We start from the raw sequence: 17,346 nt of genomic DNA, 5'->3' as shown, positions 1-17,346 counted from the left end.
CTGAAACAAAGTTTCTTTTAGCAGCATTCCACTTCTGGCGCTCCTGAAGTCCAGGAAGGTACTCCTTCACCCAGCGCTTCCAGAACAAATCCGACATATACTGCACTTGTTTCCAGCAACGACGAGCGTAAACATCCTCCTTCTCGAACAATCCTGGTGGCAACAACGGCTGCGACTTAAGCAGAAGTAGATGGTTAGGAGTCAACGCCTCCAAGTCTTGAGGGTCTGTTGACGCTTTTGTTATTGGACGGCCATTAACAATCGCCTCAGCCTCGCAAAACACCGTCGCCAAGCTTTCTTCGTCCAGAGTCTGAGTCTTCAAAATAGAGTTTAGCACTTTACGGACTGACCGGATCAACCTTTCCCAAACACCTCCATGGTGTGATGCTGCTGGGGGATTGAAAACCCATTTCACACTCTTTTGTAACAGCACGTCATTTATGAGGTTGTGGTTCAAATTCTCAATGGCCTCCCTCAATTCACGTTCAGCGCCCACAAAGTTAGTACCATTATCCGAATGGATTTCCAGGACTTGACCACGTCTCGCCACAAACCTTCTAAAACCATTGATGAAGGAGTCTGTGTCCAAAGATGAAAGAACTTCAAGGTGTATGGCTCGCATCGCCAAGCATGTAAAAATGAGCCCATACCTCTTGACCACAGCTCTTCCACGTTTAACCTCAAACGGTCCAAAGCAGTTCAAACCAACTCGACTGAAAGGAGGCTCATCAGGAGTTATTCTGTTGTGAGGAAGGTCAGCCATTTTCTGATGTCCAGGTGAAGCAGACAATCTACAACAGATGACACACTTAGACCAAACCTTTCTAATAGCAGCACAGGCACCAGGAATCCAATATTTCTGACACAAATGAGAAAGCATATGGTTTCGTCCACCATGGCCTGTTTCTTGGTGTACATGACAGAGAATAAGATTGGAAACGTGTTGATCTTTAGCCAGTATAACTGGATGCTTTGCTTCAACTGGCATAGCTGCTCTACTAAGCCGTCCTCCAACCCTAATGAGATCACCATCCAGGATCGGGTTAAGCTTGTAGAGGTAACTCGTCCTCCTTACACACTCTCCTTTCTTCAAGTTGGCCAGTTATTTTTTGACAAAAACGGATAATATCTAATTCCGCTGCAACCATATCCTCCATGGACAGAACATCCTTTGGCACTTGAGCCTTAACACCTTCCATCTTGACGTGTAGCTCTTTCTCCAGCTGCTCAGCACAAAGGTCCGATCCAGAAAGGGTTTCTCTCAGCAACTTGCGATGTTGCACCCGGGACAAAAGCAAGGTCTTAAACTTGAGAAGCCAACCAACAGCCCTTTTAAGACGGAACCATGAGGAAAAGTAATCAATGAGCTTCTCCACTGGACTGACATGCTCAATTTGAGCAGCATTCACCACCACAGCCTTGACCTCCGGGTCTACAACAAGAGGGTCTTCCAGAGTCTCAGGGTTTTTGGGCCACCTGCTCTCAGGCTTAAGAAGAAAGTCAGGACCACAGAGCCATGCACCAGTCTTTAGCAAAGACTGAACTTTAACACCTCTGGAAGCTAGATCCGCAGGGTTGGTTGACGTATTCACATACCTCCACTGGGATATGTTAGACATTTTCAATATTTCAGACACTCTGTTTTCTATGAAGATTTTGAATCTAGATTTCTCGTTTTTTATGTATTTCAAAACAGAAGTGCTGTCCGTCCAAAAGACTGACTCTTGGAGATCCATGTACAGCTCCTTCCTCCTCAACTTGTCCATCCTGCTAGCCACCACTGCGGCAGTCAGCTCCATACGGGGAATGGTGACAAGTTTTAGAGGAGCTACTCGCGCCTTTCGCATTATGAATGCACTGTGAGTTCACCCGCTATCATCATGGAGCAACAGGTAAGTCACAGTCCCAAACCCTTCCTCACTTGCGTCTGCAAAGTGGTGGAGCTGAGCATAAACAAGATGACCACAATCCACAGGTTTTAAGCACCTACTGACCTTCCAATTTTCAAGGTTACGTCTCCTGCAAAGGTCTTGGAGGATTTTCTTGGCGGACAAAACAACAGGTGCCAAAAAAACAAGAGGGTCGTAAATCGAACTAGTCACGGACAAGATTCCTCTTCTTGTGAGTGGGTGCACGCTCTACAGGCAAAGCATCACTATCCAAATCAAGATCTTTCACCTCTTTGGCCCGCTCCTCCTGAGGGATAGTAGCGAGGACAGTGCGTCGGTGACTAATCCATTTCGTGAGCTTAAAACCGCCTTTAGCACACAAGGCACCAAGCTCTCGACATAAAGATACTGCTTCCTCTTCAGAGCCAACAGACACCAAACAATCATCGACATAGAAATGGTGCAGGACAGTGTTAATTGCCATAGGACTGAAGCACTTTCGATTGTCTTCAGCACACTTCCTCAGGGCGAAACAGGCACAACTAGGGGAGGAAGTAGCACCGAACAGATGCACCATCATTCTGTACTCCATTAGCTCCTGACTGCAATCTCCATCAGGCCACCACAGGAATCTCAAAAAGTCAGAGTCTTCAGCTGGCACCCTGACCTGATGAAACATGGCCTCAATATCTGCCATGAGTACCACAGGTTCTTTGCGGAATCTCATGAGGACTCCCACTAACAAATTTGTTAGATCTGATCCTTGAAGAAGGTGTGAGTTCAAAGATGTCCCCTGAAACGTGACCCCACAATCAAAGACTACCCGCAGTTTCTTTCTTTTTAGGATGATACACCCCATGATGGGGTATATACCACACTCTTACATCACAACGGGCCAGCTGCTCAGTTGTAACTCTCTCTGCGTAACCATTAGTCAGCATCTCGGACATGAAAGTTATGTAATCGGAGCAAAAAGACAGATCTTTATTCAAACGCCTTTTGAGACTCAATGCACGCTGTTCTACAACTGTCTTATTGTTTGGCATTTTGAGGTATCTTTGCCTTACCGGCAACCCAATACTGTAATGACATCAATGAGCTTGGCAGACTCTGAGACTGACTCAATGAAGCGCTTGTCCTCCCTTGACAGACCAGGTTGTTCATCCTGCAAAGTTTCAGGAAAATCCACCTTCAGCTGTTTCTCCCAGAGCTCATCAAGCCTCGCCACTGAGATCCGATTGACTGTGATGTCGGGCTGCAAACACTGATCATTGATCCGACAATTTCCTCGGAGTGGGCCATTCACAGTCCAACCCAGAATGGTCTTAATTGCATAAGGTCCCCCGTTAACTGCACAAACCACCTCCCACGGCTCCAGAGCTTGAGGGATATTAGTGCCGATCAGAAGGTCCACATCAGCATCGATCTCTGGTATTTGTATGTGTCTCAGGTGCAGCCATCTTTGGAGGTCTTTTGAGCGTGGAATGTTACCTCTATGAACAGGCATGCTCCTTTGAGTAAAAATCTCAGGCAGGTCACAAAAGCTATCCGTATCCAACCCGGCGACTTCCAAGTCTGACAACTTATAACTGTCCACCACTTTCTCCTGTCCCATAGTTCTAAGGAGGATCCCCAGCTTCTTTCCCGTAAGATTGAGCCGGTTCATGAGTCGCTCTTGTTGGGACCGTCGAGGAGGTTAAACATTATCTTTTTCAAGCAAAGTGTTTTCAGCCAACATGTGACTCAAAGACCAAAGACCCAGAGACCATGTGGTCTTTCAGACAAAGGATCTTGGCCTACGGTAGAGTCCACATCCCTTGCTCCAAACTCCTAAATGAAGAAAAGGAGATAAGAAAATTACAAAATGGCCGGAGGGAGGGGCTACAGGAAGGTTTTCTCACCTCCAAGAACTGGGTGCCTTCCCATTCGTTTAGAGGGAACCTAAAAACAGCAGAGAGCCAGGTCTGGTGGCCTGACCTATAAATAACCTCTTCACCCCCCCACTTCTCGTCTTTTGCCCTGTGACTTTGGTCACTACAGCATGACACACAGAAATCTCAGTCTTTCATAGCAACCCCGTTGCTGCAGGAAGCACGCAAGCTTGTGCCAAAACTTCCACTTTCTGGTGAAAGTGGATTTATCTCTCGGTGTTCTGGAAGAACACTACTGGATTCTGTAACACACATCGTGTTTCAAAACTGCAGAGAGAACAACACGTTCTCTAGAAGGAGAAGGAAACAACGTTCTTCTTCTCAAGTCGACTCTAGCTCTCTTCCTTCTGCTCTTTTTGGAAGGAAAGCTTCCTCTGATCTGCTGACGAGCAGACACGGACCCCTGTTTCTTTCGTGGAAACCTACGGACAAACGGACTGAACACACAGTAAGAAGGCTTACGTCTGGACAGAGATAAATAGTGTGTTTTATTAATGAGTAATTTGTTATTGCTGCTACTTTGTGTTACCATTAATGTGATCTGATTAATACAGCGCTACTGCTGCGCATGTAATGTATTAATCTAGGATTGTGACCGCTGAGTCAAATCTATTCTGTGAATGTACTCTGATCACGGTGCATTGTTGATATGTTGTGTTAAATATGTAGCTAGCTTGTTCGGGCTGTAAATGCTACTTTCTGCTTCTCCCACTGCTGAGGAGTTTTAGGTACTGTTAGATCCAAGTATATATATATATATCTTTCTTTCCTACTTCTCTAACCTTTCTCTCACACACACACATATATGAACACATAGCTAGTTACACACACGCGCTAAGGTGAACAGCTAGCCAAACAGCGAGTCACACTCACTCTCTCACACACACACACACACACACACACACACACACACACACACACACACACACACACACACACACACACACACACACACACACACACACAGAGGGTCTCCCCACATGCTGGTTTGTTTTTGCTTTGTTTTGTTGTACTTAAAAGAAACGTATATTGGTTTTAATTAATCAAAGGATTATTGATTGGCCATTGATAATTTTGAAGTTAATAAATTCTACTATACTTTAATTAGCAGTTGTTTGTGATTATTTGTGTATTAGTGTATTAATTGCTGGTTAAACACAGGTCAGTGCTCGGATTTCACCCTTCCACTGACAAATGAGACTATTCCACAGTTCAATATTGGCCCCTGAAGTTTCAGGGTGGTGCCCCGTTTTCATTGTTTGTTGATTTGATAAAGTTATTAATAACCATATTCATAACTTTATTAATATTGATAAACATCTTTGATAATATGCCAATAATTGAATCTGTACACCTACGAGTACCCAACACTCTGTACAAAATGAGGCGGTACTTCACGGATCCAGAAACGCATACGTGACCAAGATCTCTTGTCCCCTTTTGGATTTCACCTGAACAGGCAAAATAGAAAGCGTACAGTCCTGCTTACCGGCCCCAGTCAAGCCACTGGACTGAACAGACACCACAGCGCCTGCTCTGGCCAATTCCAAGCCACCATTGGCCTGAGTCGAACCTTGTTGTTTTGCTTTGGGGTAGAAATGCAACAATGTGGGGTGCTTATAATTATATACTCTACATATTAACCGTTTTCTGCAATCTTTACTCATGTGCCCAACGCACAGGCATCCAAAGCACATACGGTTCTCCTTCAAAAAGACAATTTTTCATCTTGTGTCCTTTTATCCAAAAGAAGGCAAACATCTAACGAATGTCCAGCTCCATAAAACAAACAAACTTTCACTAATGAGTTCTTCTCCATTTTGTTCCCAGACTCCACTTTCTTCTCAGCAGGTGTTACAGTAGTGGCAAAACTACTGCCTCTAGCCTTTGAGCTAGTTTGAGAGTGAGACTTGACCATTGTTAATTCCTTTCTTCCTGTCGCAGGTGTATCTTGTATATTTCCAAAAAGAGGGTCACTTGCTATCTTGACTTGCCTCTCAACAAACTCCACAATGTCCGAAAATGTAGCTCTTCGACGAAACTTCTCCTGAATATCGCAGGCCACACTTCTCCAATGATCCCGCAGCTTATAGGGCAGCTTTTTCACGATGGTTTGCATATTTGTAGACACATTCAGGTCACTTACGGCAGCACCCATAGAGTTGCAACATTCCTGCAACAATAAACTGTAGGCCCTTAAAGTATTGATATCTTCAGCTTTAACCATCGGCCATAAAAGCACCTTATCCATGTAGGCAGAGGCTACTTTGAATGGATCGCCAAAATGCTCCTGAAATAATGACTTTGCCTTAGTGTATCCATGTGATGGAGGCAGATGTTGACAGCTTTGGATTAAATCCCTGGGCTGACCTCTTGTATACTGTTCGAGGTAATACAAACAGTCCTTCTGACTTTGTGTTCTTCCTTCAATGTTGTGTTCAAATCCTCTTATGAAGGTTTGATACTGCAGTGGATCTCCGTCAAAAACTTGTAGGTCTCGCTTAGGTAAGAGAAAAAGTGACTGTTGTCCAACCAATAACAATGTAATTTGATTTTGCCTTTCCAAAACTGTGAGAAAACGCTGATCAGAATTGTTCACCGTTACAGGTGCAGCTTCTGGCTGAAGGTAAGTAACTGGTGGATGAAAAGCACATTCTGGCAGAGTGGACATACCAACCCCAGTCGCAGCAGCGGGCAGAGTAATCAAAGTGGACGGACCGGCCCGGGTCACAGCAGCAGGCCACTCAATTTTGTTGTGTGTCTTGGGCCTCACAGCAGCATAACCTGAAAGCAAAGCTTCCCCTCCAGCCTCTGCAGCCGATGGTTGAGTGTTGAACTCAGGCACAAATGTTGCAGCTTCATGCCTTAACTGTGTTCTTTTCCCTCTTTCCAAATAGGAGTTCATCCCATCTGATTTCACAGAGACGTTAGACATACGAGATCCTTCTGAAGCCTTGAACACACTCACTTTAGCCATAGATGCTGCCAGCTCCATGTCCAGTTCCAGCTCCTCCCTTTTTTTTCCTCAACAGTTCCTGCTGCTCCTCCAAGGCGTGCTTCTGACTCAGCAGCCTTTGCCGAGCCATAAGAGCAGCAGTCTCCGCCTCAGCCTTTATTCTAGCTGATGATGTACTGGACATAGATTTACTCACCACTGTGCTGCATTTCTTTGACCTCACTGACACATTAGAAACACTATCACTTGGTCTAATGTCGTCTTCTACTGCATTTTCCACAATTTTAAATATACGTGCCTCATCATTGGAAACTGATCCTAAACATGATGCGACAACGCCCTCTTCTGATGTGTCTGGCACATCCAGCAGCCATTTATTTCTCTCTTTCACAAGGGCAATTTTATGTTCTTCAACAATGCCAAACCAAGCATTTTGTTTTTCTTGTTCTTCAAGTGGAAGCATAGGAACCACAACACCATGAAGATGACTTGCTTCTTTAAACAAGCTCGATATATTTACAAGACATGACTGTATTTTTTCAGCATTATCAGCACTTTGCATTAGGTCTTTAATTTTCTTAACCTTTCTTATTTTTACTTGCCGTTCGTCTTGGAGCTTTTCCAATTTATATTCAAAAGCCTTGGGTGTAAGTGTTATTTGTCTTTTTTCAATTGACCTGGTATCATTTAACTCCATTTTTAATTTACAAAATAATCCAACAATCACAAAAATATCTGCTAATGACACTAAACACAGCGTCCTTTTTATAACTTGTGTTTCCACGTGAAAGAAGTACAATGCATTGTCTTTGATTCCCCCTAACTTCCACAGAGGCTAAGCTAAACTCAACCCTAGTCTTCTGTGCATACTAGCGGTGGGTATTTATGTACTTCAATACCGATAGTCTCAAACCAGACTAACCGTCTTAGAACCAGAACTACGGCGGCACTCCCAAGCGCAATGCTTCACCCGCTTGACGCACGAACCAAAACACTACCAAAAATCCCAAAACAAACAAACCGTACAATCACCTTATGCGAAAGTACCGCTGAGCCTAGCAGGGAATACAATCCGTCATTGACAAACAATGCACAATGTTTATAAGCGTGTACCTCTCAACTGAGGCGACTTTGACGATCGAATAAGCATCATAACAGCAAATTTATGAATGAATGGGCTTTACGTGAGTCCAATGAGCGTTCACGTCTAACGATTACAAGTTATAATTTTGGAAGTGATTTCAAACATCCAGTGTTATCCCGACAAAACGCATGTATAGAGCCAGCATATCTCCACATGTAAATGGGTGAATTAAGAGTTTATTTGAACCAAACCAGAGTGGTGATTGTTATTGATATATATTTTTTATTTTTCTATTGACTATAAATGAAATGTGTTTAATAATCATGAAATTGCTATTTTATTTAAATGGAGTCCGGTGGAAACATACATTTAAATGCTTACATTATATTTAGTTATTTCTCTTTGTACTTACAAATTGTTTTAATTATTTAAGTGCTGTACATGATTTAATACTCAAGTAAAGTACAAGTACCTCGAGTTAAGTCCAGTACTTGAGTAAATGTACTCAGTTCCAGTCCACCACTACCTGATTCATTAACTGAATGTGTATCTGTAGTTCCCCTCCTGACCTCCAGGTGGAGGCCTTCTTTCATTTTAAACTTTTAATCTGAAAATCCCTGACTTGGAGGAAACCGGAAGTCTCGTTGCTTCACTGTGCTCTCGAGCTGGCGGCGGGATAGTTGTGTAGTTTATTAGTGAGTTTTAAACATAGACAGTATTAAGATATGAGAAACACATATTGTGTCATCTCAGCATGTTTTTATGCCTGATTAAAAGACATTTTCACCCCCTAAAATGTCAGGACAAATTTTTAAATGTTATAAAGGTTTCCTTATGACTTTCTTTGATACAAAATTTTCTTATTGATCACATGTCCCTGATTGTATCTGACATGGTTCTGTAACTCATAAGAAATATGTGACTTTGTGGTTAATTTTAGTGGATGGTAAGAACAGAATAACCACCAGCTACTCATACGATTGTAAAAAATCTTCCTTTATATCCCAGATTTTTACAAATATGCAATAGTGGATATATATATACCCCCGCCTTCATGTACACATTTAAAGAGATTAATTCATGAATAATTTCTTAAATAGTCCATTTTTATATCATAATGTGATAGGACTGACCGTGACGTGACAGGACGACTTTATGGATTTTGTTGATGCAGGAAAATCTCTGTTTTATGTTCTTTAATTAAGTTTTAGTAAGTATTCCTATTTGGAATTATTATTATTTTAATGTACATGTTATGAGACTAACATGGTCATGTTCAGCCAATATAATATAATATGATATATAAAATACTGTCACACAGGGCCGTGACCAGCCGTGACAGGGCCTGATGTGACGGGGCCTGACAGTCGGCCATTTTCACTGCCATTACTCAGCATGCTAGCTTCCTAGCATCAAAACTGTTAGCTTGTAAGCAAGGCATTTCAGTAACCTTTTTAGACATGTTTTGGTTTTCCAAAACTTTGATTGTTTTCTAGGATATTTTAGTGTGACAGCGCATGACCCTTTAGCTCGTCCTCCCCAAAAAACATGCAAAAACAAGCTTTAAATCATAAAAGTGATTGAGAAAAAGTCACCCTTTATCAGTCAAATGATGTCACGTCCTCTGAGTCATAACCTTAAAGGCGTATTACACACTTTTTATCTTGTTTTTTATGTAACGTGACAGGGCTGACCGAAAACATGGGGACAGTTGTAAAATACGATTTATTTGTAGAATTTATGTAACATTTAATGTTTTTTATCAATTAATGTGAATGATAACAGCTTAAACTTTTAATGAATACTGATTTTTTTTCTTCTAAATAACAGTTTTCAGAATAACAAAATTATGGACAAGGTAGTTAAAATTTGGCTGAGGACAGACCATTTTTCAGGATTTGTAATTTTCAAAAGTGTTTTTAATTAAGAATAAAACATCCAAGGACCTAACATTACATATTCCTTTAAAGCGCAACTCACAGAAATTACCCATTTAGTATTTTTGTTGTCCGTTTTGGATTATACAAGTTTTATTCACTGTAACAATTCCAGGACAGATACTGTACGTTTCTGGTAGAATGTCCCAGTCCCTTAACAGTGGCGGTTCTACACGGAGGCATGTCGGCGTGCTGACCAAATCAAAAATGATGAATGTATTATGGTTTTACACGCGAGCGCCAAAAGCGGAACTAATGTGCGACGCAACGTTCTACACGGGTAAATTAGAGCGGCGCACCCAACCACTAGGCTGCAGCCTGCAGCGTGTGGTGCTGCTCGGTGAATGAGACAGCGACTACTCTTGGAGAGAGCAGAGGAGCTCCGAGTTCTCCTGGTGGTAAGCTGAACCATTTCATCTCCTAAGGGACTTGTTGTTGTTGTCATAACCGTGTTCCTTTTGTTCCTCACACTGAGAATGAAATCAAGTCTGGAAATGTCTGGTCTCGATGTGTTTACAAACTTAATCATATCTAAACAAACTCATCTCATCAAAGCAGAAGTGAATATCCAAATGTCAGTCTCCTTCTAGGTCTACACAATGCTGTGATGTTAACACCTAACTTCATCCGTCTTGGCTGCTGCATCGCGATAATAAAGACATTTGAGTAAAGTAATCAACAGGCTATCTGTCCGTGTTAAGTAGGGAGGGATGGTTAGGTAACGAAATGTAATGCATGCCCCTACGTTTGTTCTTCTTCTAATAGTTATCATGAAACGATGAAGGGACATAGCGTCCTTTTTAGCCCCAGTAAACAAAAAAGTGAGAGAAACAAATGAAGGTGTTGAGGAGCAGGAAGAGGGAGAGCCAGAGGAGGTTTAGATTTATTCCCAGTTTAATATAATGCTGTTTTCTCCAAACTCCTCTGAGTTGATTGTGTAGCTAGGAAGGAAATGGAACAGTTTTCCAGCCTCTGCTTTGAGTTTTCCGACTGTTGTTTTAGTTGTGTGTGGATGTGAGGAAAACGAGAGGAGACAGCAGCTCCTGAATATCTCTGCTGCTTTGATTTGTACTGAACAGAATCCAGAGTGAGTCCAGCAGCCCCAGTGGACATCTGCTGGATTTCAGGACAAGAGAGGAATGGAGGAGGACAACCAGAACCTGGAGCAGCGGAGCAACAAGGTCCCCAGAAGACAAGCAGCAGACTGGGACTCTGATACCAGCCATGTTCAGGTCAGTGTTCAGGGGGGTATCGCACAAAAGTAGAATTTATAAATCCAGGATAACTGATAAAGCCAGGCTTGACCTAGTCTAATCTGTGGAGCCTGGCTTGGTGCGTTTCACGAAGGCCAAGACAGGCTGAGGAGGAGAGACTAGGTCGAGTCAGGCTGAGGAGGAGAGACTAGGTCGAGTCAGGATGAGGAGGAGAGACTAGGTCGAGTCAGGATGAGGAGGAGAGACTAGGTCGAGTCAGGATGAGGAGGAGAGACTAGGTCGAGTCAGGATGAGGAGGAGAGACTAGGTCGAGTCAGGATGAAGTAATTCAGATAGATGAGCGTCCACGGCTTTTCCTCAACATGGAGAATAATCATTGTTCATACTTTATACAGAGTGAGCAGCAGCTTCTTGTGGAAGTATGATGAACAAATTAACAGTTGTACTCTTTGCCTTAAAAGTGAGCAGAAGATAATGTTACTCAGGAAATTTACCATGAAGATCCATTTTCTACAACACTAGAATATGATGCATAAATCTCTCTCTCTCTCATGGGCTAAAATATAAATGTCCTAAGTCATATTAACTTCCACTGCTCACTTTTAATGCAAAGTGTACAACTGTTCATTTTTACAAATGACAAGTGACTCATTGAATGGTTTCAGTTAAGAGCAGTAGTTCATAAATGTATATTTTTAGATTTATCATTTAGTCGGTCCGCTATTATCTTTTTTTTTATATAGAGGCTGAGTTTCCTTCTCTACATATTATATGATTTTCTCCCTCGTATATATGGACATAGAACAGAAAGACACTGAAGACATTGGACTCTAAAATCTAGAAACTATAAAGAGAATGAAGTGATAAATATAATCACACTGTAAACATGAATGTAACAGAGTATATTCATCAGTTATTTCCCCCCCCCCAGCTAAATATAAGGTCAAAAACCATTGAGGTGTCCTCTCCCTGTTGTTACATGAAGGTACAGTAGTCTACACTATATAGTTACTGGTCCAGTGAACTAAGACTATAATTTGGGAGGATTGTACAATTAGGATGTTCTTAAAAATGTACAATCCTCCCAAATTATAGTCGTTAAAGAATACAAAAAAATTAATCAACTAAAATAATTTACGGTGCATTGGTATAGAAACACACATGTACAGCACTTTATATATTGCCCTTAGTAACTGACTTCATTTAAAACACATTTGGCAACTTTATCAGCCTTTTCTAATTATCTCAACAACTGCAGTAATATATTCATCAAACTTCTAACAACAATATGAACTTAACTATATAATAACTTATAACTTATCTGCCTCTGCTGTTGTGAAACCGAGTCAAGGCTAAATTCATCCAGGATAACAGGAATATCCCGGCTTAATCCCTTATCCTGGTTATGTGAAGTAGCCCCCAGGACACAACTACCACTCTAAAGTAACAGAGGTATTTCACAAACCTAGATAGTGGATTAGACAAACTTTTTCTTTTCTTTTTTACTTTATTGACAATAGAGCTTTGTGAACTGTCTGTGGAATAGATCAACAGAGAGGAGAGAAAGCAGAGTGGCTGTAAATGACAGCTAAACACAGTAAAGACTCATTGAGCTGAAATGGAAACACTGTGCTAAGATTAAGCCGATGTTTTCACCCATCTTCCCAAACTGTTGCCTGTTATGTAGATAGCTTCTCAGCCAGTTCAGAACACCCCCCCTGATACCATACCGTTCAAGTTTACTGATTCATCTGTCAGGATTTATTGCTTCTTCGGAGGCTTGACTTTTTCACGTCTGGTTCCTGAACGGTTTAGAATAGTTTGTTCCTTTGTTCAGACACATCAACGCGCGGTCTCACACATGCACTTACTCAGACATTCTGGGATAGGAGAAAAAACGCTTTGGCTTGTTTGCATTTCTTTAAACCAATCACAATCGTCTCGGGCGGCGCTAAGCTCCGGACGCAACGACTTTGGCTCTGCTAAATAGTCTCAGGAAGGAAGTTGTTTAGGTGGAACATTTTCACCCCGATAGAAGAAACACCATCTGCATGTTGACAGAGAGCAGACACACACACACACACACACACACACACACACACACACACACACACAGAGGTGCGGACGGAGCGAAGATACTCTAGGATAAATAGGTTTGAAATAATTTTTACAACTGAAATACATTTTTTTGTTATTACAGAGGGAAAGTACCGAAAAAAGGTACCGTTGGGTACCAGAACTAAATTTCAGGTATCGGTACCGGCACCGGTAAAAATGTGAGCGGTACCCAACCCTAGCCACATGTAATATAAAATGAAGTTAACTGTTCACACAATACGGTAAAATGAGCTATTTAAATGAGCTGATACATGGTTAAACGTAATTTGCTCTCACCAGTGTATCACCCTGTGTAACATTACTTCACCCGCAGCAATCCTGCTTCAATCAGTCCCAAAACATCCCAGTTAGATATAAAATGGCATAACGTTAAACATATTCTTTGTAAATCTTTACAATTATTCCCAGAAAGAACCAACCAGGCCTGCCTTGTTGCACGATCAAAACGTTGTTCTAAACTTGTCATTTTCAGCGTGTAGCTCGCTAACTCAAAGTTTGTTGTTGTTTCCCGAAACAAACTGAGTTTTGCAAGGTGAGGAACATCTGGTGATTTTCTGGTAAATTAACTGTCGTTGATTGAGGCTACTGTGCATGTAGCTTGTAGCTCCAGTTAATGACTTTTGTGGCTTACATTTTAGTAGTTATTTCAGTTTTAATTAGGCCTGAACAATATTGGAAAAAACTTACATTGCGATATATTTTTTTTCCTGCGATATATATTGCGATATGAAAAAAAGACAAATTTTTACAAGAGGACATAAATAGCCCTATTTAGAAATACTAAATCATTCTCAACTACTGGGGTGATTTTGTAGGGGAGTGCATCTACAAAGAAAATAAAAATGAAAAAGGAAATTTTCTTATGTGAACCAGTCTATGTTGAACTTTAATGCTTTACAAAAACCAAAGCAAGTAAGCGCTGTGATTACTCTTCTGAAGTGATTTAGGAGAGTGAAATTATGAAGAAATAGACTGGTTGACTGACATGACACCACTGTATTCATATAATATCAATCCAGGCTAAAGTGAATGATATTAATAATGCATGCATGTTGCGTCCTCTAAATTTCAGGTTGTGGTCGACTAGCGGGGCCTGCTGTGGTTGTTTGATAAATTGATTAAAATCGATCATGATTGTTGGTTTGCTGAGCATGCAGAGCCTGCATGTCACACTCTTGCAACAAACTGTGTATCCAAGAGCACTTAAATCAGTGTAACTGACGTTATATCAGAAACAGACTGCTGTTGTAGATTAGTGTTACGTTTCCAGCGTCGCAGCTCCGAACCATAACATTAGTTGGGACAGACGCCTTGTTTCTTTAGGCTAACTATGTTAGCTTTAGTCTGGCTGGTAGCAGATTTCTGCGGTGAAAAATGGCCGTGAGATGTCGTGATAACGTTGCATTAATCAGGTGATTTAGTTTGTCTTTGCAGAGAACATAAACACTGACTACTGTAGCTTCACTACCCATGGAGAAGCATGTGCATCACTGTGTCAGCGGCAGCTGCTGCTTACGGTACTTTTCTACACACGGGAGAGCCTCACTTCCAATAACAACCCCCCCTCCCCCCCGGTCGGACTAACGTTACGTCACATGACCACCTGTCTTCAAGGGGAAGGGTCGGCCGGTAACAATCATGGAAAAGGAGAACGTGGAAGTTTACTTTTTTATCAAGCAGCAAAGAAGTTGTAGCTTCAACATCGCAACGTCCTGCAATGTGACTATCGCGCATGCGCATATCGCGATGTAGACAATGAAACAAAATATCGTGCAGCCCTAGTTTTAATGCAGGAGATACTTCACACTCTGAAGTCCTATGGATTGGTCACCTCATCAGCCCTTGCATTTTCTCCATTCAAGCAGAACATTTGAATATAGTAAAACATGGTGAACTATAATTCTCTCCCACCTCCCATTAGTTCTTCTAACCCTTGTATCATTATCTCTGCATGTTTCCCCCTTGGGTCTACCAAAGGAGCCCTCAGCAGACGTCAAGCTGGCGACCGGAGCAGGAAAGAAGGGCAAGAAGGCCGAGGAGGAGGAGCAGCCTGCAGCACCTCCTGCAGCTGCAGCAGTGAAGGAGGAGGAGGAGGAGGAAGAGGAGGAGTATGTGGTAGAGAAGGTTTTGGACTGCAGAGTGGTGAAGGGAAGAGTAGAGTTTCTGCTGAAATGGAAGGGGTTCTCAGAGTAAGTATGAGTCTATAATATTAATACTTGTGTTCTTGGTCCTGAATATATATATATATATATATATATATATATATATATATAGTATCTTGTTCATTTAGAAATTGCAGATAATCTACAGCATAAATTTCAGCATTGTATCATGCCCTCAAAGTTGAAGGTTTGGAATTTTGACACTAAGTTGCAGACCATCAAATAACCTTACAACATGACAATAGAAAAAAGGAATAATACAAATTAGCAATTAGAGTGTGTGTATGTGAGTAATGTATTGCCTAATAACAAAGCCTGAGGAGATTTTCTTCTGTCTGCACTCACCTTTCCAGTAAGGATAACACATGGGAGCCGCAAGACAACCTGGACCTCGACCTTATCACCGAGTACATGCAGAAACACAAGGAGAAGGAGGAGAAGAAGAAGGAGGGCAAGAGGAACGTTGTTAGTGAGGTCTCGGGAGACTCAGAGGAGCGAGGGAGCAAGAGGAAGAAGGAGGAGGTGAGCGAAGGAAAGAGGTTACTCCAGACTGAAGAGTCCCAGAAATCTAATCTCAATGTTAATGAATATGAATACATCGCAAAAAAGGGAGGAATTTAAATGATTTGTTAAAAATGTAATAATAACATAACAATAATAACTTATTTCACCAGTAAATTGCTGTTAAACAACAAAATCAGATGAGAAAAGGGTATTTTACAATAACTTTGAATGCACCATAACGTTTACCCGTTTCAAGTTAACGCAACATTTAGGATATATTGTGCAGACCTAGCTACAACTGTTAATAAAAAAACACGTTAGAAAAGGTGTGGCAAATAGCGGACCGACTGAATGATAAATCTAAAAATATACATGTATGAACTACTGCTCTTAATTGAAACCATTCAATGAGTCACTTGTCATTTGCAAAAATGAACAGTTGTACACTTTGCATTAAAAGCGAGCAGTGGAAGTTAATATGACTTAGGTCATTTATATTTTAGCCCATGAGAGAGAGAGAGAGAGAGGAACAGAGTGAAAGAGATATTTATGCATCATATTCTAGTGTTGTAGAAAATGGATCTTCATGGTAAATTTCCTGAGTAACATTATCTTCTGCTCACTTTTAAGGCAAAGAGTACAACTGTTAATTTGTGCAAATGATTAGTATCCTAATCCTTGAATGGTATGATTCTGATGGTTTCAGTTCAGAGCAGTGGTCAGTTAATGTATATTTTTAGGCTGCTTACACATTCAGTCGGTCCGTGATCGTCTGCCACGCTTTCTCTCTCTCTCTCTTTTTTTTTTTTACAAATAATGTGTTTCACGTTATCATACTTCCACAAGAAGCTGCTGGTCACTCTGTGTAAAGTATGAACGATGATTATTCTCCATTTTAGCATCAGTAAATCTGTTATCAACCTCACGGTCTGGTGAGGAAAGACGTGAACGCTCATCTATCTGAATTACTTCATCCTGACTCGACCTAGTCTCTCCTCCTCAGCCTGTCTTTGCCGTCGTGAAACACAGAACACCAGAGGCCTGTACTACGAAGCGAGATTTGGCGTTAACGAGCTAACTTCAGGCTCAACCCAGGGTTTTCTGTACTACGAAGGTGGATCATTTGTGTTCGGGTTCAATCGCCGTGGTAACTTATGCTTAACGCCTAACCTGGTCGGGAGCAGGTTAAGTTGGAGATTAGAGATCAACCGGTATAAAAGCACCGCCCACTGACCAATCAATACTCGATTGATAACGGCGTCACCGTTCTTAGAAGATCAGCTGGAGCTCGGAGGAGAGAGAGAGAGAGATGTGCGCTCATAAAAGTTAAAACATTTAGAGACCGACAACCCCGTAAACATTCCCTGATGGGTATCTTTATGAAAGATATAGATTTGAAGCGGAGGGAATTACATATAGGCTATTTGTTGGCTTCTTTAGCCGTGTGTTGCCAATGCGTACATCGGTTTAAATTATGTTTTTATGTTGTTTTTTTTAATTTCCTCTCATGATCGCGCACCACTGCTGGGGTTGCAACTGAAATAAAAGCCT

General features: G+C 41.6%; 1 protein-coding gene across 1 annotated transcript in view; it reads left to right on the top strand.

Moving 5' to 3' along the window:
* The first annotated feature begins 10,030 nt into the window (after positions 1-10,030).
* LOC116057155 (zinc finger protein 271-like) overlaps positions 10,031-17,346 on the top strand; it is a 191,947-nt gene continuing 184,631 nt past the window's right edge. Inside the window, exons 1-3 of the mRNA XM_036001059.1 lie at positions 10,031-10,195; positions 15,107-15,318; positions 15,645-15,813. Coding sequence (XP_035856952.1) covers positions 10,142-10,195; positions 15,107-15,318; positions 15,645-15,813 — 435 coding nt within the window. The 5' untranslated portion in view covers positions 10,031-10,141. The remainder of the gene's footprint in view (positions 10,196-15,106; positions 15,319-15,644; positions 15,814-17,346) is intronic.

The sequence above is a fragment of the Sander lucioperca genome, chromosome 5 (genome assembly GCF_008315115.2).
Source record: "Sander lucioperca isolate FBNREF2018 chromosome 5, SLUC_FBN_1.2, whole genome shotgun sequence".
NCBI lineage: Eukaryota > Metazoa > Chordata > Actinopteri > Perciformes > Percidae > Sander > Sander lucioperca.
The sequence above is the reverse complement of the archived record's forward strand: the minus strand, read 5'-3'. Positions and strand labels throughout refer to the sequence as shown.